The 25,828-nt window shown below is 38.1% G+C and overlaps 2 protein-coding genes across 3 annotated transcripts in view; both read left to right on the top strand.

The window, feature by feature from the left end:
- Window positions 1-4,273, top strand: part of LOC129747837 (RING finger and SPRY domain-containing protein 1-like) — a 58,746-nt gene extending 54,473 nt beyond the window's left edge. For both annotated transcript variants that reach the window (XM_055742198.1, XM_055742199.1), the window contains exons 6-7: window positions 1,934-2,550; window positions 2,611-4,273. In XM_055742198.1, the coding sequence (XP_055598173.1) occupies window positions 1,934-2,550; window positions 2,611-2,859 (866 nt within the window). In that variant the 3' untranslated portion in view covers window positions 2,860-4,273. The remainder of the gene's footprint in view (window positions 1-1,933; window positions 2,551-2,610) is intronic.
- A 1,888-nt stretch (window positions 4,274-6,161) lies between these two features.
- The window catches only part of LOC129745407 (protein phosphatase 1B-like), a 52,424-nt gene continuing 32,757 nt past the window's right edge, over window positions 6,162-25,828 (top strand). Inside the window, exon 1 of the mRNA XM_055738472.1 lies at window positions 6,162-6,597. The gene's annotated coding sequence lies outside the window, so the exon portion shown is untranslated. The remainder of the gene's footprint in view (window positions 6,598-25,828) is intronic.

Raw genomic sequence — 25,828 nt, 5'->3', positions numbered from 1 at the left:
CAGTTTGAATTATTTGAAGCTGTACTGATCTGGACACTTTATTTTGCCCCTGTTTTTTTTTTGGAATATTAACTGTTTTTTTTCTATCAGAAAAACTTTTTTTTACCAGCGCAACATTAACAAAAAATTGAAAAGAAAATAATGAACAATATTTTAAAATGCTTACGATGTGTTTTCGTTGAATTTTAACCAGAAAAATAAAAGCAATTGAAAAAAAATAATTTAGACACTTTATTTTGCCCCTTACTGTAGGTATTCTTTTAAAATTCGCCATCTCTTCTTATAGTTTTGAAAAGGTATCAGAAAGGGCCATGGAATACATCTATCACTTCTGATATTATTCGTCCTCATTTCAATGACTTTGATAGGAGAAACACGAAGCAAGGAAATTATTTCAATCGTGATCTTCATATCGATTAAACACCGGTTCAATCGCCTTGCTTTATGCTATCAAGCTAACTTACTCTATCAATGGAAATGAGAGTCGAATTCTGACTAAGAGAATTTTCCCGATTCAACAGGGTTTTAGTTCAGAGCTTCCCGGAGGATTCCAAATCCAAATTGCAGAGTTTTGTTAAATTTTTGAAGTCCAAGCCGATCCAATAAACCGCACTGTCTAAGATCATTACCTTTTAATGCTCTATGGAGCCACTATCAGACATTTTTCACGTTAAGTTATAACTAAATAATTTAAAGATATCTTCTCTGACAGAAGAGACATCAGAATAATTGTACGCTAATGTACCTAGTACAGATGGGAACCGATTCAAATATATTTTGCTTCAAAGAAAATCGTTACCTTGAAATGCTCTATGGAGCCACCTTAGGTACAACGTCCTTTTCCCATTGTCAAAAGGGCGGATCGAATATCAACTTGTTTCAAATTTCAAAACGGCTGTAATCTACAAAGTTTTTTCCCTGGTCCAAATAAATGACAGAACTTTTGGAGATTCTTAAAATCAGATTAAAGTACCTGAATTTGAATTTGTAGTTTTGTATGAAAAAAAAAGCAAAAATTGGTTCAGAGAATGTCACTTTTTTATCTTCTCATGCGTTTCCGAGAACCGCAACGGTAGAACGACAGAAAAGTTATAACGTTACAAACAGAGCTGGTAGTTTTTTTTTTGTGAAAAGAATCTAGTAACACTGTCACAGTAACCAGTAAAAAAATTGTCGAATTTTTCAGAAATATTGTTCTCACGAAAAAGTTATTCATTTTGGAGTTCTGGAATGTTTAGATGAGTTGGCCTATACCCAGCCAAAATCAAGTTTATCTCAATTTTTTTTTAAATCTGCAAAACCGCACACTTTTATTTGGACTAAAATGGAAAATTTTTAGAAAACATGAGTCTTGATATTCGAAAAATTAATAGAATACATTTTTAGACTTCTTCTAACTTTCCAAAAAACACCTACCTACCTACCTACCTAAGGGTCCAGCGCCGATTGACCGGCGCATAGGGCTGAGATAAAAGATCTCCACTGCTGGCGATCCGGAGCCAGCGTCTTCACTTGCTGCCAGCCGAGGTTCTCGTCAACTGTGCGGATTTCAGCGGCTAGACTTCGCCGCCACGAGCTTTTGGGCCTGCCTCTTCTTCGATGCCCATCTGGATTCCAGTCAAGCGCCTCTCTGCAAATCTCGTTTTCATCTCTTCGCAGCGTGTGCCCAATCCATCTCCACTTACGTTCCCGAATCTCGATTTCTAGCGCCTTTTGATGACACCGGCGATGAAGTTCAACGTTTGAGATCCAGTTGCCAGGCCACCAAGCGCGGATGATGTTCCAAAAAACACGACATTATAATTTGATGTATCTCGGCAATTGATTTTGCTAGCTTTTACCAACTTATAATAAAAATCAAAATATTCCACAAATTTCAAATTCTTCACATGACAAAAGTTTATTCAAACCCATTATTTTCTCATTTTTTCAGTTATCATCGAGGGCCGCAAATACTCGTACGAGGTGGCCGATGTGGCCAACGTGAACGTCATGCTGAACACTCGGGACGTGAGCGAGTATCTGAAGATTTCTCCGGACGGTTTGGAGGCCCGTTGTGATGCGTATTCGTTCGAGAGTGTCCGGTGCACGTTCCAGGTCAACCAGGGCTGCTGGTACTACGAGGTGCTAATCATCACCCCCGGGGTGATGCAGATCGGATGGGCCACCAAGGATTCCAACTTCCTGAGTCACGAAGGGTACGGCATTGGGGACGATGCTTATTCGATAGCGTTCGATGGCTGTCGCAAGTTGATCTGGCACAATGCTCGCTCGATGCCACATGATTTGCACATCTGGAAGGGTGGTTCGGTTTTGGGCTGTTTGCTAGATCTGGATGCCAGGGAAGTGATCTTCAGTTTGGATGGTGCCGAGGGTGGGATTTTGAAGCAAGTATTTGGCAGTGCTAAGGATGGTTTCTTCGCGGCGGCCTCGTTTATGTCGTTCCAACAGTGTCGGTTCAATTTTGGTGCTACTCCCTTCGTGTATCCTCCCAAGAATCGTCAGTACAAAAGTTTCAACGGTCACGCCGAGATGAAGGATCAGGATAAGGTGAGAAGATGTTATAAAATCTGACAATTTTTTTTTTCTAATGTAACTTTTCATTTTCAGATCGTTTTGCCGAGGCATCTTTTCCTGGAGCAGTTGCGCAAGTTGAGTGTGCGCGAAGATTCCTGTACCTTGTGTTTCGATATGAAGGCTTCGATTCGATTAGAACCGTGCAAACATCGCGGATTCTGTACCAATTGCGCCGCTCAACTTCAGTTCTGCCCGATGTGTCGTGCAGAAATCGTTAGTACGGTACAGGAGGAAGTAACTCCAGACAGTCCGGGGTCGGATGAAGTCATCGAGACGACCTGATAGCGGCAACAATCCTCGATAGGAGTAGATGAAGTTAATCAGTTTTAAGCTAAGAAAATAATACTAGGTAGTATGAAGGCCGCATTCCTCCGACCGAATACTAGAGCAAGGTATCGACATCGATAGTAAAATCTACCGAGGAGAATAAAAACGGTTAGGAAATGTTTTGGAAAATCCATTTATTTAGTAGTCTGTAGATCCATTGCGGTGGGTTTACATCTTCCCTAAGGCGGTTTGTTTTTTCGAGGACTTTTTTTACTATCAATGTCGATAGGCTCTATGTGGGTGTAGTAGGTATATCTAAAAAACAACAATGAATGAACGTTTCAAATGAGTTTGAATCGTGAACGAAATACAGAATATAAGCAAAAAAATATTTGTGATAATAAAACAAACTATAGATAAGGAAAAGCTTACTCGTCTAAGCTTATAGTCGTTGTGCACTGATTGACCGAACACATCAGATAGGAACTGAAAGTTTGCCATTTAAAATACTATTTATGTTTCTCACTGCTCGAGATCGTTACGTACTTAAGCGTAGAAGAGAAAACCAAAAAAAAAATCGAAAAGCAAGTGCGTATTCAGAAAAAAAAACCACTGTAGGTAGTGTGACTCCTCGAAAGTTTTCGTTTTAACTGTTGTTTTTTCTACAGATGGCCTGCAGTCGTCTTCCGAAATCCGAAACAAGATTGTTTGAGTAGGGATAACATTACCGTACTTTTATTTTCACAGAAAGCTCATACAAATCGTAGGAAATCTTTTTAAACACTAAGTTAAACCTAACAATCGTTTTTTTACCGATTAGATAGCAGCAATGTAAATCTTCAAACAAACACTAGCCTTATTTTATATCAACTTTATATTGCTTCGTATAAAAATGAATCAATAACGGTTTTAGTTAGCGTCCTATCGAAGAACCGCTGAAAGAGATAACATTTGATATTACACTGAATTACAAAGCAAAAATAGTTTCATACATTGTTTAATCAGAGTATTTTGAACATGGAGAGTAAAGAGAGTATCATACAAAATCCGACATAGAAATGATGGAACAATTGTACGAAATCGAAATGACTGATATACCTATTTTTGTACGGAGCGAACAGAAGATAAATGATTGAAGAAAAACCCTATATGTATAGAACAAGAATTGATAAATAGCTTTAAGCTTCGGAGGCGAACAAAATGCAGAAAAGTACACACCAGACATAACTAACACACATACAATCCATTTTGTAACTCATTCGGAATGATTAAAGGGAGATAATGTTATACATCCATAAAAAGAACATACAGATCATGCGGATTACTGCAGCAGTTTGTGTTTGTCGGGAATGAGAATTAGTTAAATTAATTCGACAAAATTCGACAGTGAATCATCAGTGACGTTATCAGAAATATATTTGAGAAACATTTAGTTGGTAGCGTATACTTCGTGAAAGAAATTCCATGAAAAGAAGTACTCTCAATAATTTATACGAAACAGAACTATTGATGTTTAATTTAATAACCAGGAGACATTTTAGGGTTGGAATGCTCATCATGATTGACGTTTGATTATTAATAAATACATCGAATTTTGTAATTTTTATACTTCATTTCACCTACATATTACATATGTGTGTTCATATATTTTATTTATCCATTTATTTTTATATTGGGTTATACAAATTTACAAAGTTATTTAACTGAGGCAGAAATATTTTATGACTGAGGTTAAGGCAACTAAGGTATACCTTTAGAATTTCAGGAGTTTTTGAAAGAAAGAGGGAGTGGGAAATTAGTATTATTATTAAGGTTAAAGACATTTTACAATTAATATGGCTTTCGTGTCTAAAACAGTTTAAGTTTATATTTCATAGCTTATCCGTAAGTTTACATAATTTGATGAGTTTTATAACATTATCTGCTTTATCTGAAAGTGGGAAATAAAACAGGGAAATTAACTCATGAATTCAAGCCCCAGATTTTGAAGTAGTCTATAGGAATATATAGATTTCAATGAAGCAAGTTAGTGAATAAACAGTTTAAACAGTTACTGTTCATTTACATTTAAAATAAAACCATAATTTTGAATTATTCCGTTAGATATTGCATGCAAGTTCAGCCCAGCAGTTTTCGATGTCGAATGAGCTTCGGATGCTCGACTGAAAACCGCTGGGCAAAACAAAAACACGAGATGCGGCGAAATTGCCCGTGTTGCCATCCAAATTTCATCACTCAGAAAATTCTATGAATCGAATCCAGCTCAAATAAAACATTGGGACCTTTATAACCCGCTTGAATACCAGGGTCGTGTAGGAAAATTAAATAAAAAAGAAAAGCGAAACAAAAACCAACGATTAAAATTGCAGAACAAAAGTTTTGACAAAAATGACTTTTTGTGACTTAGCCGTTTTGCTTCTAAAATGATTAAATACTCACGTCAAACATAATTTACATAATTGCAATGGTGATTGAGAACGCGTACAGTACCGTTTATAGTTATAGAAAGTGGTATAGTGCGCACTAACTATCTCTTCAAATTTGAACTTCCTTAACTGTTTAATCTAATAATCATTCAATTTATTAAAATTTTCTACTAAAGATAGCTCAACTATTACACTATTGTTTCACGAAGTTTAATCGTAATTTAATTGGAAGATTTTCTTTTGAATTGACGCGAAGTTTTTAGAATGTTCTATCTATCGGTGGGATAAAAAATGACGCAAGGTTCAATATTTTGGCTTGGATCGAAAATGGCGATTTCTGTAGAAATATGTTTAAATTTGAAATTGAAAAATAAATGAAAGATTCTGATTATAAAACACGAATAATTTATAGTTCTTTTTTTTCTTTTTTGTTATTTTTTTCGAAATTGTTTGAGATTGGTGAAGTTAAAGGAAGTTTAAATCCAAAAGCTTTATGTTTTTAACCACAATCGTATTCTTTATCCAAAATTGTGTTGCATTTGAGACAAAATATTTTTTTTTTATTCAAAGAGTCAGTCGTGTCAGTGCACCGGTTTGGAAGAAACACGGAGTTTTGTTTCAATGTATCAATTTGAGAATTTCGCATAAAAAATTATTCATGCAAAATTTGTAAATGTCGTTTAGTATATATTGCACAAAGGTAGTGCTATCCTAATTTAAGAAAAAAAAAGTTGTGTGACAAGAGTGTTTTAAAAAATCAGAATTTGCGAACTAAAGATGCAAATCTGGCAGCTGTGGCTTATGGCGCGTTTCGCCCGTTTTTTCTTCTTTATCTCCGCCGCCGTCATCAGAAAATTTGTCTTTGCCCGATCATCGCAGTCGCCGTCTCTCGCTAAACGTCAGCCGCCCAAATCGCAAAAGTTTTTCTTTCTTCCCCCGTTCTGGTGTTGGCCTCATCAGCAGCGCGTACAGATATCGTATATTATTCGTTCCATGGTTTTGCAAATCGCGCGGTAGCGAATCCGAGCACTCGAAAGCGACGAATTACCTTACCTACTCGCCATATATTGCATTCCCATCTGCGGTCGGTTCAAACAATCGTGCACGTAATTCACGGAACACCTCGCTTGCTAGAGGATAGGAGCGCGTATCGCGGAAGTAGCAACCTCGGGGGTTAGCTTTTTGGACAAGTGGCGTGAAAATTGTTGGAGCTGGTTTATAGGCTCAACTTCCTCCAGCACAGCAGGGCGCTTCCGGTCCCGGATTTAGTGGTGATTGATTGTGGTGGTGGTGAAGTGGCGGTGGAAGTTTGCAGTCCGAGAATAAGGTAAGCTTGTTTCGCGAAAGCAAAGCGAGAAAAAAAAGTATGGATCACCGTTCGTTCAGTTTTCTAAGGTCATGAGGGGCTGAAAATGATAATCTTGCCTGTTAAGATGGTATTGTTCTAATCTGCGACCGAAAACGTAGTTTTGATGAAGCTTGGAAAAGTTTCGATTTGACAGTATTGGACAAAAGAGGAGCAAAATCCAGCGGAAAAAGTGGAATGTCCATGAAAAATAAGCAAATATTGGAACCGAAGCCCGTACATTGCACTCGAATATGTGCGGGGAAGTGCTTCTGTGGCAATTTTCGCTGTGTGTTTTTTGCAAATAAGTCGATTTTGTTGCACAAAACCGATCGATTGTGTTGAAAACATGAAATCAATTCCTGGTCCAGTATGAGTAAGTACCTAGCTAGAGCATTCCAAAGGGCGGAGACAAAAAAAACATTGGTTGTGTTTTGTTATGCTTCAGCTGCCTTTAATTTCTAGTGGAATAGCCATTGCGCTGAATAATTTTACAAATATAATATCTGCAGGGTTATAACTTTTAAGACTTTGCAAGCCGATTGGCCTTAATCTGAGGTATAATTGTAGAAATCCGTTTATCTATACTTAAATATTTTACAACATCCTGAAATTACCTGTCAATCAGATTATAATTGACATAAGTAAAAAGTTCAGTTTTAAAACTCAATGAAAGAATTTTTAAAGAGTCGAAATGATAAAAATTTGTCCAAAAATTTGTCCTCCAAGCAATAATCGACAATTTATTCGTTATTTTATAAAAATGTTTTTTTAGAACAATCGTTCTTTACACTCAATAAGTAGGATATTATTAATATGTGTTTTTCTTAAACTATTAAGTTAATTGTAACTAACTATCTGCGTTGAAGTTGATAATCAATAAATTACAATGACTTTAAATTGAACATTTTTAAAGGGTGTTTGTATCAATTTAACACTACAGATTAAAATTGCTGGTACCACATCGGGTGACTACAACATTCTGTTGGTTATGAGAATAATTCAGTCATTGAATTTAAATCAGAACAGAAAGCACGAATTTCATAGAATTTTTAAGACTGTCCTGATTAAATTGTAACTGTAGGTAATTGTTATTGTAATTTTATCGAATAACGATAGCCTTCTTTGGTAATAGGTACGTAAGGTTAAGAAGAATACAAGGAAATTATTACACAGAAGAATCTTGAATTTCAAATTTTTGTTGTCACTTTCTCTCGTTTTTCCCTGCTTTTAAACTTATAGGGGAGATAAGGGCATAACGAGCACCCAGGACGTAATAAGCACTACTCTTTTCTACAAAAGTACGTATTTTCTTAAATAAATTTTCATGAGGATTTGTTTCGTACTTCTTATAGCATTAATTTTTCACAAAAACAGAAATCTCCTTATCATCTTTACAGATAATAATAATAATAATATTTATTAATGACCCTTTAACTTTATAAGTCATTCAGGTCAGATTCCGAAAAATAGATACATTTCATTTTACAATTGGTGCAGTAATTTTGTTTGTTTTAAATATTCTATCAATTTGGATTCTCTTTGTTCATTGTTAGATAGCACTTCGCTGATGTCTCCTTGGATTCCACATGTTGTTCTTATTGAATTGTATTTGCGACATTCTAGTAGGATGTGTGGAACTGTCAGTAATGTGTTGCAGGTATCACATAGTTCTCGGTTTCTAAGGAATAGTCCCGAGTGCGTCAGTCTTGTGTGACCGATACGCAGTCGACATAGTGCACGTGTTTCCTGGCGTTGTTTGCGGTCGTTCCATGCGTAGGTAGTACATTTGATCTGGCGAAGAAATGGTTGGTGATGGCTTGTCCAAACACTTTCCCAACTTTGTCTGATGATGTGCTTCAGGTTTCTTATGGCATCTTGTGCTGGAACACCTTGTGCAATGCTGGGCATTGCTCTGGCTTCGTTGGCTAGGCGGTCAGCAAGTTCGTTACCCGTTATACCAGTGTGTCCAGGGATCCAGCAAAGAGTTATGTTTTTGAGCTGACCAGCTGTTTCGATGGATTGAATCCACGGATGTTTGGAGGACCCATTTTGAACTGCGGTTATGGCACTCGCCGAATCCGTGAAGATTACAAGAGGTGAATCGATGTCATAAACACTTTTAATCGCATTGAGTATGCTGTAGGTTTCAGCCGAGAATATGGAGCATTCCGGTCGGAGTCGCATTAGTTTTTGAATATTTGAGGACCAGATTCCGCAACCTACCCGGTTGTCAGCTAACGAACCATCAGTATAGATGTGTAGATGATTTGAATATTCTCGGTTGATATGTTCAGTGAAAAGAGGTATTGCCTGCATTGAGTTTGCACCGGATCGAAGTTTAAGTTTTAGTTTCCAATCAACTTTTATAGTTTTAGCATTCCATTGACGGGGCCCATGTCGCGTTATTGGTTCGATGTACGGTATCTGTTCATTCGTCAAATTCCGGAGTTGTGAATTAGCTCTCTGAATTATTGTTAGTGTTTTATTCGAATCTTCTGTAGTAACCCTCTGCTGTCTTAGTATTGCACATTTAGTAAGCTGTTGTACGTAGAGGTATTCAAATGGAAGCATTCCAGATTCGGCATAAATTGAAATAATTGGGCTTGTTCGGAAAGCTCCAGTTATACTTCTTACTATAGAATTGTATGCCGGGCGTAATTTTCTGATGAATTGTTCACTGCCGATACTGATAAATCCGATGCCATAGAATAGTTTCGGAATGGTAAGGCTTTGATGGATTCTCATAAGCGAACTCCTGTTTCCTCCAGTTAGACGACTTCCCATAATTTGGAACAGCTTTTGGGTTGACTCGAGTGCTTTACGACAGGCCCTAGCATGAGCTGAGAATCGTAGGCGACGGTCAACCGTTACTCCCAGAATTTTAGCGACATTGACTTCTTCAATTAGTGTCCCGTTGATTTGCAGACGGGGAACACTGTAGTGTTTGTATTTTCTACAGACGTGTAAAAGTTGCGATTTAGATGGCGATAAAGAAAATCCCGTGGTAACCGCCCAGCGATGAATTGTGTTCATAGCTTCCTGAAGTCGACTCCTTATTAGTGTATGGTCTTGTCCCCAAGCTATTACAAGTATGTCATCGGCATAGACAAGAAGTTTAATATTTGAGGATAGTTGCTCGAAAATTGATTCCATTGCAATCAAAAAAAGGGTTACGGAAATCACCGATCCTTGTGGGACACCGTTTTCTTGTACTTTCAAGGCAGAGAGTTTCCCACTCACTGAAACAGAAAACGTTCGGTTCATGAAAAAATTGTTGATGTATTTACCAAGATTTCCTTTTACACCCCAAGCTGATAGTGTTGTGAGGATTGGGTGTCGCCAAACTTTGTCATAGGCTTTACAGATATCGAGAAGGACCATTTCACAGTGTTGCCTCTCCTGTAAAGGTGTTTCTAGAATCGATTCCAGGTCAGAAAAGTATGATTCGGTGCCTCTACCACTAATGAACGCGTATTGGTTTTTGCTGAGACAGTTGTTTTGATGCAGAAAATGTAATAATCTCCGATTGACCATCCTCTCCATGACTTTGCCAACGCAGTTAAGTAATGTTATAGGACGGTTATTGTCAGGTTCTCTGGCATTTCTACCCGGTTTTGGAATAGCAATGACCAGCCCATTCTTCCATTCTGGTGGTATTAATCCAGTTGCCCCCACTTCGTTAAATACATTCAGAAGCGTATATTTAACGGGTAGGGGGAGCCGTTTTAACATAAGGTAATTTATTGTTTCGAATCCTGCAGATTTTCCGCTGGCTCTATCGAGTGCCCAAAGTAACTCACTAATGTTAAAAGGAATGTTAAAGTCGAGTTCTTCTCCTCCATCAAAAGTTGGGGGGTTTCTTTCAGCCTCGTGTTTCATGCTTTGAAAATCGGAGGCGTAGCTTTCTGTGGCAGGAATGTTTTCAAAGTGGTCCGCAAGAATATTAGCAATGTCAGAAGGATCGGTATAAATATTATTGCTTGAAACTATGCAAGGTTGCTGTATGCTACGTTTTCCTCTTAGGATGTTGACTTTCCTCCATAGAAGAGAAGAGGAAGTGGTAGGATTGATCTCTTCGATGAAATTTTCCCAGGATTGTTGTTTCGCTTTCCTTACAGTTGTTCTTGCAATGTTCCGAGCTTCTTGGAACTCTTTAAGGGCTTGTGATTTTCTGGGGTCGTCGTCTCTGATTCTTCGTAAGGCTCGTAATTTCTTTCTTCGCGTCTTAATTGTTTTCGCTACTTCCGGGTTCCACCAGGGTACTGATTTTCCACCGAATCTTCCAGTGGTTCGTGGAATGCAGGCTTCTGCAACTTCAACGATTGTGTCGATGAACTGTTGGCTAGTTACTTGTGTTTCGGGGGGTAAGAGTTCAAGAGTCTTATTTTCAAAACTTTCCCAGTCAGCTTGATCGGTAATCCACCTACGTCGTAGGAGCAATGGTTCGTTAGTTGTTGGGATTGAAAGTCGGATTGGAAAGTGATCACTATCCCGACAATCCGCATCTACCGACCAGATGAACTTGTTGGCTATATGGCTCGAAACAAGGGTTAAGTCTAGAGCAGATGTACGACCGGAAATGGGATCAAGTCTTGTATGCTCGCCGTCATTTAGCAGCACCAGGTTATGTTGAGTGATAAATGTTTCTATCATGGAGCCCATTCTGTCAGTTCTGAGACTACCCCAGATTTCGTTGTGAGCGTTAAAGTCTCCCATGAGAACATGAGGAGTAGGTAGTTCTTCTAAAAGTTGATTTAATTTGATTTGATAGTTGTGAGGGCTAGCTTGGGGGGGAATATATGGTCGGGATGCGACCAGATCGAACTGAACGCCATCAGCAGTTTTTAGAGACACTTTAGTTTAATGTACTAATATTTTCAACTTTGGACAAAATCTGTAAAACTTATTAACCAGAATTGATAGTTTTTAATCCAAGGAACACATCCCAGTGGATAAATTTACTTGTTTTGGTCTCGCAAAAGAATGACAGGAGTTTCAAAATCTGCAATTTTAATTTTTTCTCATGGCGTTCAGTTCGGTCTGGTCGAAGCCAGGCCATATATGGAAATGAAAGTAACTTTGAAAGGATGTAGGATGGTCACTGCAGTTGCTTGTAGGTCGACTTGGATATTATGGAAACTGTGGGGAATGCTGGAGTTAACTGCCAAACCAACTCCATGTTGGTCATCTCGGTTGTTACCACTTTTTAGTTTCCAGTTGTAATTTCGAGTGAGGCTGAGTGGAAAAGTTAGATTTTCTGGGCATTTTGTTTCCTGCAGTGCTAAAACTAACGGTTTTTCATCGTTTAGGAGTTGTTGAATTTCCGGCAAACTTCCTCTTAGGCCCCGGACATTCCATTGTATCGCCATTGCCTTAAAGTCGCGCGGTGTTCGACTTGAGCAAGGCTGGGAAGAGTCAAATCTTTGGGAGTTTTGTGTGACGTCGCCTACATCTTCTACATTGAGAAGAAGGGGAGTACTTTGACCTTCGCTATATAAAGATCTTGTATTAAAAGGCTCATTACCCTGAGTGTTAGAATTCCCGCTATTTATAAATTGTTGGGTATAAGTGGTTGAAATAACAGTGTTCGTAGTTTTAGATTGATTGGTCATTGATGATTTAAAAAGATATCTGTAAGAATAGCGAGAAAAGTGTTTAGTCGTAAGACATATCAGTTTCTGAGTCAGTATCAGTTTCCGATATTATCATGGTTGGGGTTTCGTTTTGTTTGTGGCTATGTCGTTGAGGCTGTGGGGATTGTTTTTGGTTATCATTTTTCTTCTGTGGCGGCGATCCTGTTCCAGATTTATCCTGTTTCTTGTTTTGTCGCTTTCTTTGACGCTTCGAGATTATTTTTGAATTTTCTTCTGAGCTTATTGTCGGTTCGGGTTGCTTGCTTACCTGAGTTTCACTGGAAGTTTGGGCTTGAGCGGCTTGGGACAGATATTTAGGGGTTACCAGTTGCATTTGCAAGGCTTGTATCTGAGACTGGAGGTCTTTGATTTGTTTTTGGTGTGAAACTTGAAGCTGCTGAGAATGCTGTTTAAATTGTTTTAGTTTTGTTTTTAAGTCTTCGGTTTCTCTTCTAGCATTCGCTTCAGACTCTTTAAGTTTCGTAATTTCGTTATTTTGTAGGGTTTGGGCAATATTAGAATACGTGTTCTTTTGCCGCCTTTCTGTGAAGATCCTCCTAGCCTCACCCATGGAGAGAGACTCATCTGTCCTCAGACGAATTATATTTTGCTCCTCGATGCGTTTCGGGCAAAGATTGGAGTAGGACGTATGATTTCCGTTGCAATGAATGCATTTTGCTTCTGCTTCACATGTGCCTTCATGACTGATCGAACAGTTACCACAAATAGGTTTATTTGAACAACGATTCTTCGTATGTCCATACTGATAGCAAGAACGACATTGCATTGGAGAATCATAATATATCTGAACCTTTGTTCTTATAAGCCCGAAAAATATAAGTTCAGGAAGAACTGTTCCGTCAATTGTCAAAACAATGTGGGGTGTATTTATTTTCTTTATACCTTCTTGTCGTTGGATTCTTCTGACACCGATGACCTTTTGCGACTTCAGTTCCTCGAGCAGAACATCATCGCTGATACCGTCAACTTCGTGGCAGGTTACTTTGCAGAGTCTGCGATTAAGTTTGTTGTGGGATTTGATGGTAATTGGGGTATCGTCTATTAGCCGTTTTAGTTTCCTTAGTTTATCGGCTTGGGCAGGATTTCTTACTTTTAAAATGTACTGCGTTCCTCTGGCCTCAGTCAGTGCTCCATCGATCTTACCTACTTCGTTCTCGATTGTCTTTGCGATTAAAAATGGGTTCTTTGGAAGTTGGATCGGGTTACCGAGTTCATCTTCTCCTGTTGCTTGTAGGCTCAGCAGAATCAGTTCTCCTGATTTGCCCAAAGGATCAATCCATCCAGGGAGTCTGCGGGTTGGGTCTTCGCCTAGCACTTTTTGACCACGTAAAGGATCTGGCGCTTTAGGCGCCAATCCGGCGCTTGTGCCTGCCATTGGGCAGCACAAGCACCTTTACGTTTTCTTTCACTGCTCTATTCTAGTATTATCGCCTTAACTTCTGCGCACAGAGAGACTACCAATGCGTTGCGTCGTCTACGCAACACGCAGCAGAGCACGCTTGGAGCTAAGTGCTTGCGTGAGAGGTTCTCGAGAGAGCGACTCTCAATTTTCGTGTGGTTTTCGTGTAAACACAACTATTTCCCTAAACAATAGCACTTTCAACTCCGATCGAAATCGAAACAAAATTATAATAAATGGGGAATTTCACGTCCCTTTGCACTAAATCTTCACTCAATCGGATAACCGAACGTCTAATAGAGTTATGGGAAGTATCCACGAGAATATCAGTCCTTCAGAATCAGTATAAAAACGTATCTCTATAACCGCTTGAAAACGACCACGCGTCGCTTGGCAAACTTTCACTCGGAATGTCATCTTTACAGAGATATTTGAAAAAAAAAATCAGCTAGGTTCTCAAGTAACGAAAATATTATAATTTTTGAGCGTCACGAAATAAGCTCTTATGATCTTGAAATAACCTTGATCTATAATGTAGGCACTGCAACATGATGTACACATTGTTTCTCAATTTTTACCATCATAAAATTTTTGATATTTCACTTTCATCAATTTTAAAACACGCTTTTATTTAAATTTGTTGACTAGAGGCACATAGAGCACCACTGAGCGAGGCACGATGAGCATTTTCTGCCGTAGTATGTAGCAGTGAATTAAAAATTATTTATAGAACCTTCTATGGCCGGACAACATTGATTTTTCGAAAACGATATATCCTTATAATGTTTAACACCATGAAAATAAAGTAAATAGTACACAGCAATTTTTTTTTTTGCTGGAAACCAGCAAAATTTTGCTGGTTTTTGTCCCGCTGACTTTCCAGCAAAATTTCCAGCAATTTAAGTTGCTGGAAAAAACAGCAAACGTTAATGCTGGTTTCCAGCAATTCAAATTGCTGAAAAATCAGCAATCCAGATTGCTGGAAACCAGCGATTTCTTTCAGAACATTCGGCTGTATTTGGTATCAAATTTATATTTCAATTCGAAATTAAATATTGGATACTGGCTGTGGTATGACAAGAAATAAATACTGATGTTCTTCCATTTTTCATTTATGTTTTTATTCCCAAAATCACATGTTATTTTAATGTACAAACACCGGGGTGTTAAATCATCCGCCATCTGAAATAGAGTTTTGATTAGTATTTTTCATGAAATATCTACCTATCTTTTAAATACTCATCCTTGGCTTGATGTCTGGTTGCTAGAATATAGAAAAAAATTAGAATAATTGTATAATTTTATCAAAGTTCGTGAAATAAAGTCTCACCTTGCTTCAGCGTACGAAAACAAACAGACTCCAGTTTGACAATTCGATTGCTGACTTTCCAGCAAACTAGATCAATTGCTGGAAAGTCCAGCAATTTGAAAGCCGATTGCTGATTTTTCAGCAAAAATGACAAGAACACAACCGAATGCTGAAAAATCCAGCAATTTGAAAACCGATTGCTGGTTTCCAGCAAAAATTTGGATTGCTGAACATTTCCAGTAATTTTTTTTGCTGAAAATCGAGGCAAAAATTTACTGTGTAGCCTGATATGGTGTTAGAAATATGAGGTGGTATGAATAAAAAAATAGCAATTGCTTCGATAGCTTTTACTCTGCTCGAACTTTTGAATGGCAACATTTGAAAGCATTTGCTCAGCTAGATATGAAAAAGCTGAGTAAAACATTTACTTTCAACCTGCTCCGGATTAAAAATATGCATGCCATTCGAAGATATTGACTAACAAAACTGCTCGAAAATAGCAAAAGCAATTACTAGAGCTTTATTCATATCAGCCATGGTAATCCAATCTGAAAAGGTAAACAAATTATAGGCATCGAAAGCTTTCGCCAAGTAGTTCAACGAGGATCGCCTAAACTTTACATTTATATTGTGATCAGTTTTTACGGCTTGTCAAATGTGAATTGCACATAAACGTCATCGTTGGTTGGTTATCTTTCGACTTCAGAAGATGTAAGATAACAAAACGGAAGTTCAAACAAAATATTAGGAAAATAAAAAAAAATGCGATTTCTCTATGACCGGACACCATATTGTTCTCTATGACCGGACAAGAAAATATTCAAAATTCTAAATGATTTCAACTTGAAACTTTCATTTTTGCCTCTCTATAGCACCCTCAATTGGTTAGCTGAAGATACGGAGTCAATAACCAAACTATTTTGGTCCTCTGATAATATTTAAATTTTGCTGTCCGGTCATAGACAATTTTACTCTAGTTTTTTCGAAACAAATGTTGCAATCTGGTTTGTCAAAAAAACTTTTATAAATGGCTTTATAGAATGTTCAGTATTGGAAAGTACTTACTCACAAGACCTAAGCAAGTGATTTCAGTCATTTCGCTACGTTTTTGTGCCATTGGTGACAACTTTGGTGATGAAATTCGTAGTGTCCGGCCATAGACAACCAACTTGGAAATGAGTGAAAACTAACATAAAATGATTTCTCTTACCACATGAATATGTTGTAAATTAATTTTTTCTAATTCTGTTTAGTGATCATAATATTGAAACTCTTCAAATCAGTAGAGGAACCAATATTTTCAAAAACTTATTTTTGAAGTTATTGCTTAAAAACCTTAAGTGTCCGGTAGTAGACAACTTCCCCCTATATACTATCTTAACATTAACATGTTTATATATTGCGGATAATTATGCTGAGATGCAAAGAGATCCCTTCATAAAGCATGCAACGCGCGACTTCAAGCCGATTCTAACAGCTCGACGTCACTTACTTACTTACTTAATGATCCCGCGCCGATCCTCCGGTGCATAGGGCCGTGGTAAAAGACCTCCACTGTTGACGATCCGGGGCCAGCGTCTTCACCTGGTCCCAGTCAAGATTCTCGTCGACAGTTCGGATTTCAGAGGCTAGGCTTCGCCGCCACGAGTTTCTGGGTCTGCCTCTTCTTCGACGACCTTCTGGATTCCAATCTAGCGCCTCTCTGCAAATCTCGTTTTCATCTTTTCGTAGCGTGTGCTCAATCCATCTCCACTTACGTTCCCGAATCTCCATTTCTAGCGGTCTTTGATAACACCGGCGATGTAGTTCCTCATTCGAGATCCAGTTGCCAGGCCACCAAGCGCGGAAGATATTCCGCAGGCAGCGGTTTACAAATACTTGCAGTTTTCGCGTCGTTACCGCATATGTGCACCAAGTTTCGCACCCGTACAGCAATACGGATTTGACGTTTGAGTTGAAGATCCGGATTTTCGTTCGTAGAGAGATCTGGCGTGACCGCCAGATGTTTCGGAGACTCGCAAATGCGAAACGGGCCTTTCTGATCCGGGTTTCGATGTCTTTCCTGGTACCATCATCAGGCGTTATCTGGCTACCAAGATACTGGAAGCACTCCGCTTTCTCAACTTGTTGCCCAGCTACCATGAAACTGGAGGGATTTCCTGTGTTGATCTCCATCGACTTGGTCTTTCCGACATTAACTTTTAGACCTGCTGCCTTGGAACTTTCGGTGAGGTCGTCGAGTTTGCTCTGCATGTCCGGTTGTGTTTGGGCGAGCAATACAATATCATCAGCCAGGTCAAGGTCGTTCAGTTGCTCCATTGTTGAAGGATTCTACGGCAATCCTCGGTTCGGTGTACTGTCAATCGATCCAGTCAGAATCTCGTCCATTACGATTAGAAAAAGTACACGAAAATGCCTCGTATTGTGCTTCGATGAGATGGACTAGTTTCTCTGGTACTCCTCTTCGCCTTAGAGCCGCCCAGATGTTTTCATGGTTAAGTCGGTCAAATGCTTTTTCGAAATCAACGAACACCAGCAGATAAGTGTCCTGGAATTCGTTGATTTGTTCCAGTATGATTCGTAGCGTTGTGATGTGGTCCACACATGATCGTCCGGATCGGAATCCAGCTTGTTGCCGTCGGAGTGTAGCGTCGATTTTATGTTGGATCCTGTTCAGGATCACTTTGCAGAGTACTTTGAGGGTTGTACAGATCAACGTTATGCCTCGCCAGTTACCGCACTCTGTCAGGTCTCCTTTCTTCGGGACCTTTACGAGGATACCCTGCATCCAGTCGGCCGGGAATGTTGCAGTATCCCAGATGTCAGCGAAAAGACGGTGCAACATTTGTGCTGACAGGGCAGGGTCGGCTTTCAGCATTTCAGCAGGGATGCAATCGATCCCAGGTGCTTTGTTGGATTTCATGTTTTTGATTGCCGCTTCTATTTCAGCCAGCGAAGGCGCTTCCGAGTTGACGCCATTTAAGCGACTTACTGTTGGCGCTTCGAGCTGCGGATTCTGTTGGCCATCGCTATTCGTGACTCGGAAGAGTTGTTCGAAGTGCTCAGTCCATCGTTTGAGCTGATCTGTTCGATCGGTCAATAACTGACCTTCGGGCCATTAGGTCTTTTAGCGGCATTCTTGCATTAGTCCTTGCACCACTGAGGCGGCGAGAGATGTCATAAAGTAATCGGATATCTCCATTGGCGGCGGCTCTTTCTCCCTCTTCGGCTAGGGAGTTTGTCCAGGCTCTCTTGTCTCGTCTACAAGCTCTTTTAACTGCCTTTTCCAGCTCCGCATATCGTAAGCGGGCGGCTGCTTTGGCTGACCCGGTACATGCCTGCTCAATTCCGACTTTCGCCTTTCTCCGATCATCGACCATCCTCCAAGTTTCATCCGACATCCATTCACTTCTTCTTCCACAAACTTTACCGACAGTACCATGGCTCGTCGTGATAAAGGCATTCTTGATTCCACACCACTGTTCTTCAACTGTCCCGTCTGTCGGCAATTCCGAGGCTCGAGATTCTAGCTGTTCAACGTATGCCCTTTTCACCTCTGGATTCTCCAACCGGCGGACGTCGTATCGACACCCGACTTTCTCCTCGCGCCGTTGGACACGCGCAACTCTCAGTCGTATTTCACCAAGGACGAGGTGATGGTCAGATGCAATGTCTGCGCTTCGTTTGTTGCGGACATCAAGAAGGCCCCTTCTTCATTTTCGGCTGATGCAAATGTGGTCAATTTGATTTTTTGTTCGGCCATCTCGGGATACCCAAGTGACCTTATGTGCTGATCGATGGGGGAAGAGCGATCCACCGATCACCATGTTGTTGTTGCCACAAAATTCTACAAACAGCTCTCCGTTTTCGCTCATCTGTCCTAGGCCATGGCGCCCCATGATGCGCTCAAGGTTCTGATTGTCGGAGCCAATCTTTGCGTTGAAGTCTCCCAAATGGATTTGAATGTCACCCTTCGGAATTTTCTCTACCACGCTGTTCAGTTGACTGTAAAACTACTCTTTCTCCTGCAAGTCGGCAACGTCAGTTGGCGCATAACACTGGACCATTGTAAGGTTTCTAACCCGTGTTCTAAATCTGGCTACGATTATTCTTTCGTTTATCGGTTCCCATCTAATGAGGACCGCGTAGGCCTGCGGGCTTAACAGAAAACCAACTCCTCGTTCCCGAGTGGCATGTTCTCCTCGTATGCCAGAGTAAAGCAGTACTTGCCCGGACTGTGTCTTGTGTTCTCCAGTGTTAGGCCAACGGACTTCGCTCAGTCCCAGAATTTCAAGCTTGAGGCGGCTAGCTTCTCTAGCAAGTTGTGCCAGTTTGCCTTGTTGGGCAAGGGTTAAAACGTTCCCAGTTCCAATTCGTGTCCGTGTTTTCATGCTAAAAGTCGTCGCCAAAGTTCCAGGTCGGTCATTTCTTTCGGATTCCGTAACAATTTCAAGTCGGGAACAGTAGGTTGTTAGCCTTAAGTCCCTATCCCGCGATGGGGCTTCCATCTTGGACTTAGCTGGCGGGAGCAGGCTTGTAATTGGTCACCATCGTTTGAATTTTTTCGGAGACATCCACAACACATCGTCCGTGACAATCATGGAGAGCGCAATTGTTTGATCGGAGAGCAAAAAAAATGTCAAATGAAATTTTGATCTTTCATCGCTCTTCCGTAAATAATCATTCCATATTGTTCGACCAACACATCCAAACATCACCCGGCGCTGCAGGGTGGCGAATTTTTTTCAACGGTAGGGAGTGAATAGAAAAGATTGCATTTGTTTATTGAGTCTGTAAGTTCTGCTGCGTGAAAGAGATAGGCGATGTCGTAAACTGTCGGGAATGATGGTCGTTTGACCATCAAATTATCGCTCTCGTGTACCAAGACACGAAATTTCGTTCGACAATCACACAAAGAAGAATGACTGTCGTTTCGTTTGATGGTAGTCGACTGTTCGGTAAGTGTTTGGTCGCATTCGTTTGATGGCACGAGCAATGAAACTGATAAAAGCAGGCTGTGCGACTGTCAGAGAAAATGTCGATGGTTTACAAGTCTGGAGGAGTAAGCTAAACGGCATTGAAGTCAACAAAAATTACGAAACGGTGCGATAACAGCAAAGAATTATTGGGAAACTTTGATCGCGTTTTTCTCTCTTTGCCTTTTTGTAACATGTGACAATTATGCTTCAATAGTCATTTGAAGTTCAAAACTGGACTGGTTTTTGCATAATTGTTGAAATTGTGGAGCAAAACAATGAGTGGATGCCAGTTTTGTTGGATTTGTTCCGAAAATGTATAAAAACCTGTAGATTTGATACGAAAAGACTATGTGGTAAAAGGCGTAAGTATTTGTCATGATTTCTTACCAGTTAGGAAACAATGGTTATAAATTTGAGAGCTTTACATTTTTTTATTCTTCATCATTGTATATTAGAAAAATGAGTTTAATAAATACCAGAAAAATTGATTTTTTACCGAGAAAAAAACCGGGAAAAACTTAGGAGTTTCCAAACGAAAAACCCTGGGTAAGTGGGGTCGGCTTTATACAGACTTGATGTTAACACATTTTTTTTAATTTTCTTTCCATCATCTAATAAAATTTAGCTTTATTTAGAATTCGAATGACAAAGAGTTGATAAAAGTATTCAATGTTTTGAAAAAAGTATATTTTTTAGATGAAATCAGTTTTAGTGTTTTATGCATCATAAATTACACACTAAAATCATTGAAAAATGACTTACCACGTACCACGCACTTTTTTTTTCAAACTGTTCGAGCAAGGGAGTAACGCATTCAACCAAGAAAACACGAGTTTGTTGAAAATTTCCCCAGAAATCAAAGAGATAAATCTGCCGTCCCCACTAACCCCATAAAGCGGGGTACGTGAAGACATCAGTAGCCCTTAGCAATTAACATGATAACTTTACTCGCTTTGCATCTATCAAGCTCATTTCTTCAGCATTTGTAAACAACATGTTCTGCATCACATTGATCGTTATTTTATCAAAATCGATCCACTGCTGATTTTTTAATGATTTTTGAAAGTTTAACTATAAGAAGAACCGTTCACACTCACCCCGGTGTACCTTCCAAGTTTTCTCAGAACAATGTTTCGAATTCTGGAAAGCTGTGTCTTTTATGAAAATGGTACAAACATACCAACAAAAAACTTCAACTTTTAGAACATAAGATTGACATTTCTAAATTCTTTGATAAGCTTCGCAGATACAAATAAGCGTGTCTTGCTTTGACCACTCTTAACCTATAGCACGGTGTCTCTGAGAGAAAACTTTATTTTTCTAAAATTAGCATCGCTAATTTTTGCACCATTCGAAAGCTGGGACTTTCCCCTTTCAGTTGAGCCCAAATTTGAAATAATCCACCGGGGGGTCTAGAACATTTTATTTTTTTGAAGATTTTTTTAACCTATTTAATGGTTTTTTCAAAGACAAAATCATACTAATCACTGTAAAAACGCTCATTTTTCCTTTAGCACAAATCCAACGTCATATGTCAATAATATGATTTAATAGGAAATTTCCCTGGCTAGAATTTTGTGGAAGGCATCAAAGTGATACAAATTGAGAGAAAAGAGTTGAAATGTCACGAACAGAGTTATTATTATTTCATTTGTAAAATCTAATGAAACTTCTCACCACTGATTGTACTAAGACCAGAAAAAGTATTCTACGAGCTTTGTTATTGATTGTAGAGTGTATAAATGTTCAAACCGGTTTATTTACATTAAAAAATAAATCTTTTACATGAAATTGAGCCGGATTACCTGAAGTTATGAGCATTTGAAGGGTTTTATTCTAGAAAAATTGTCTCCCGCCTTTCTTGAAAGTTTAGTTATTTATATTTTGAGCTAATTTAGTTTGAATACTTTATGAACAAACATCTAGGGCTAGGAAAAAATAAGATTTGCTTCTTACATTTAAGCCAAAATTCTAAATAATTCACCTGGATTTCATAATCCAACATCTTTGTTGAAAATCTTTCAACCTTTTTGATGATTTCTGAAGGTTTTCATACTTTTCACTTTAGATTGATTGTAAAACCTTAGACACGTGTATCACAAGCATGATAAAGTGTCATATATAAAATTTAAAAAAATTTAACCTTTTGTTTATGTTTGATTGCATAAATTAGTGTTTTTGGAGGCACTCGTGTATGTAAAAATGTGGTCTAGATTTGTAAAAAAAATTGTAGATTGTTCATTTTTCTCAAAAGTACACGAACTGAACACGAATTTCTTTCATTGATTTATTTATAAAAAGAAAAAAAGGAGATTACAATATCTCAACATCAACTTTGTTTTCAACAATTTTAAGAGGTTGATTTGATGTAATACTATTATCCGAAAATATTTTCTCAATTCACTTTGAGTTGTCAGATCTGAAATAATCTTTTTTTATTTCGTTTTCTGGAAATTTTTCATTTGTTCGTATTGATCATCTTTTTTTCAAATTTCCTAAACAGAATAAAAACATGAGTTTTAAAATAAAAATTAATTCAAATCTCAATACATTGGAGAAAAAAATTGAACCAAAGCTGGCTTGCAACAAACTTGTATACAAACATAGCACGAAATCAAACAATCGAGAAAATTAAGATCAAACATTTGAAAAAAATTCTAAATGACAGGTAATATTACTCCCATCTTATACAGTTTGGCTTTCGCTCTTTCAACTGTTTGAATTTTCGAAAAATGTATCAAATCATTATTTAAAATATCTTAAACTTTATTTATTCCCCACTTAGGGATTTTTAGAAAAATCGGAGTGACAAAAAAAAAAGAATTTGATATTTGTTCCGGAATAATAAAACCCCAAAAATGCTCATAACTTCAGATAATCTTGATCAATTTTATGTAAAAGATTGATTTTTTAATTTAAATAAATCGTTTGAACATTTATACACTCTACAATCAATAACAAAACTCGTAGAATACTTTTTTTGGTCTTAGTACAATCAGTGGTGAGAAGTTTTATTAGATTTTTCAAATGAAATAATAATAATAACTCTGTTTCTGACATTCCAACTCCTTTCTCTCAATTCGTATCACTTTGATGTCTTCTACAAAATTTTAGCCAGGGAAATTTCCTATTAAATCATATTATTGACATGTGATGTTGGATTTATGCTTAAGGGAAGACGAGCGTTTTCACAGTTAAAAGCATGATTTTGTCTTTGAAAAGTACCATTAAAAAGGTTAAAAAATCTTCAAAAAAATAAAATGTTCTAGACCCCCCGGTGGATTATTTCAAATTTGGGCTCAAATGAAAGGGGAAAGTCCCAGCTTTCGAATGGTGCAAAAATTAGCGATGCTAATTTTCGATAAATAAAATCGTTCCACCAGAGACACCGTGATAGAGTATAGAACTCGATTGTACCTTTTGTTTTTGCCACTAGCATTGTAAACAGCGAATTTCGTGTACAGACTGCTTCATTTAATATTGGAACACAAACAATTGCGTGTAGTTCAGTCATTTATTAACGAATTCATAATTTGTTTTTCATACAAATGTAGCATTTTCTTTACTCTTTCATAAAAAAAAATTAAAAAAATTATTCATTGCTGTTTCGAAGAAATTCTCGTACTTTTCCCGTAATACGGCACATTAGGCGGCGCACACTTTTTTGTTTACGGTTTTGGAGATTTGATTCCACCAGTTCTTCATTTGAGTCATGTTCCTAACAAGTTTTCCCTTTGCCTTAAGCCTCCGCTTCGTGATTGCCCAGTATTTCTCTATCGGCCGGAACTGGGGGCAGTTTGGGGGGTTGAGGTCCTTCGGTATTACGCTGACCCCGTTCGTTGCGTACCATTCCATAACCGTTTTGCTGTAATGGCAGCTTGCGAGGTCCGGCCAAAACATTACTGGACGGTCGTGGGCACGAATAAACGGCAGAATCCGTTTCTGTAGGCACTTTTTTTTGTAGACTTCTGATGTCATTGTCTTGTCAGTGAGAAAGACTTTGGTTTTCTGTCCACAACTGCATATCCCCTGCCAAATCATGTACTTGCGGGCGAATTTATCCGCAAACATAGGGTTGCCATCCGTCCCGCAAATGCGGGACATGTCCCGCTTTTTTGTTGAATGTCCCGCTGTCCCGCTTTTTCTTCAAAATGTCCCGCTTTTTTTCTTGGAAAACTTTTACAAAGTTCACTTACTTACACTAGAAAAAATAAAATTTGAACCTCTTCTTTAAAAACTTTCAAAATTGTTTTCCTTAAATAGCCAGCATTTTTCATATTTCATACAAGGCAATCCTGAATAACTCTACACGGAGAAAAAAATATAGATTTATCAGTTATTTTACGAGTCTACATGAACATAAATATGGTTGTTTGGTTCTGACCCGAAAAAACGATCAAAACAACAATCAGATGATACTTTGCCACGAAAGGATAAATGGTTGATTTAGCGATCGCATCGATGCTAAGAATCCAACAGGAACTTGCATTCAATCATTCGTATGGTTGTTTCTACTGTACATGCTGCTCCTCGTGAACGTGGAAAATCGTTGATTCAAAATAATAATAAAATTAATTTGAACAGATAAAATGCATTGTTTTTCTTTTTAAAATGAAACAATTTTATTTTTCATTTTAATTATACGATCAATGGCATGAATTTTAATTTCATTGTTTTTTTTTTGCTTCTGCTGGGGGAGCCGCCGCCATGGCCCTGAAACAAAATGCTGTTATTGTTTTTTTCGGTGGAAGTTGTACTACCGGCGCCCTGGAATAAAATAAAAGCTGTTATGAAAATATGATAGTGATAAATAAAGAATACTATGTAACTTACGTGATATGATCTAATTCATCGCTGTTTATAATTTCACCTTCCGGATAGGATCTCGAAGGTCAAATGCACCCACACATCTCTATCTGAAAACATTTAAAAAAAAATTGAAAACAAATCAACTGAAAAAAATAAATCATTTACCTTTCCGCTTCGTGTTGGTTGATTTCTTCCACGAGAAATAACTACTGGCTTTTTTTCCTCTAAGTCGGACAATTTACATTACAAACTCAAGCTCAGTCAAGCATCAGGGATATTAAAAAAATAACTATCAGATTTTATAATGTGTACTAGGAAAATATAGCCAAATCTACTAGCTGTTGAATTATTTTAGCGATATGCGGTTGAGAAATTCTCTACAGCCAAATCAACTTTACATAAACGCTAGTTTGTTTGTAGTTATCGATGTTGATTAAGCAATATTATGAGTCCAACCAAAAATATGTGATATAGATGAGCCAACCATACGAATTTTTATAACAACCTATATAGTTTTTTATCCGTGTAATGTTCTTAGCATTACAGAAAGTTACTGATTCGGTTAACCGTTCTTGGAGCACGTTCAACCAATGCAATGAAAATAACTTTGGTTTGAAGAAAATATTGTTCAAATCGCTTCCAAATGAGTAAATATCTTAATTTTTCGCCGGAATCGCCTTATATTGTACACCATCTTTTAGACTCAATTGTTCAAAGTGTACAAAGTATACAAAGTATTTTCTTGTGTTTTCAAATTTTTAAAAAAGTTTGAAATATATTTCTTTTTGCACAATGGTTTGGAAATATTTTCTCTCAAATAACGTTTAATTTGCGAGAACCGTGGAAATTAAACGGGCTTATGGCTCAAATAGAGAATAAAAGGGAGGGGGGGAGAATAGAAGTCATGTAAAAAAACTGATTGGTTATCCACGTGAAAAATAAACCTTAGTGTAAAAATAAACCTTTCTATGAACAACTTTGAACAATGTTTGGTTAAACAATTAAGTTTTCTTTTTAATTTTTTTTTAAGGAAAAACAGTTTTTAAGAGTTTTTCAAATG

The sequence above is a fragment of the Uranotaenia lowii genome, chromosome 2 (genome assembly GCF_029784155.1).
Source record: "Uranotaenia lowii strain MFRU-FL chromosome 2, ASM2978415v1, whole genome shotgun sequence".
NCBI lineage: Eukaryota > Metazoa > Arthropoda > Insecta > Diptera > Culicidae > Uranotaenia > Uranotaenia lowii.
This window is presented reverse-complemented; position numbering and strand designations above follow the sequence as displayed.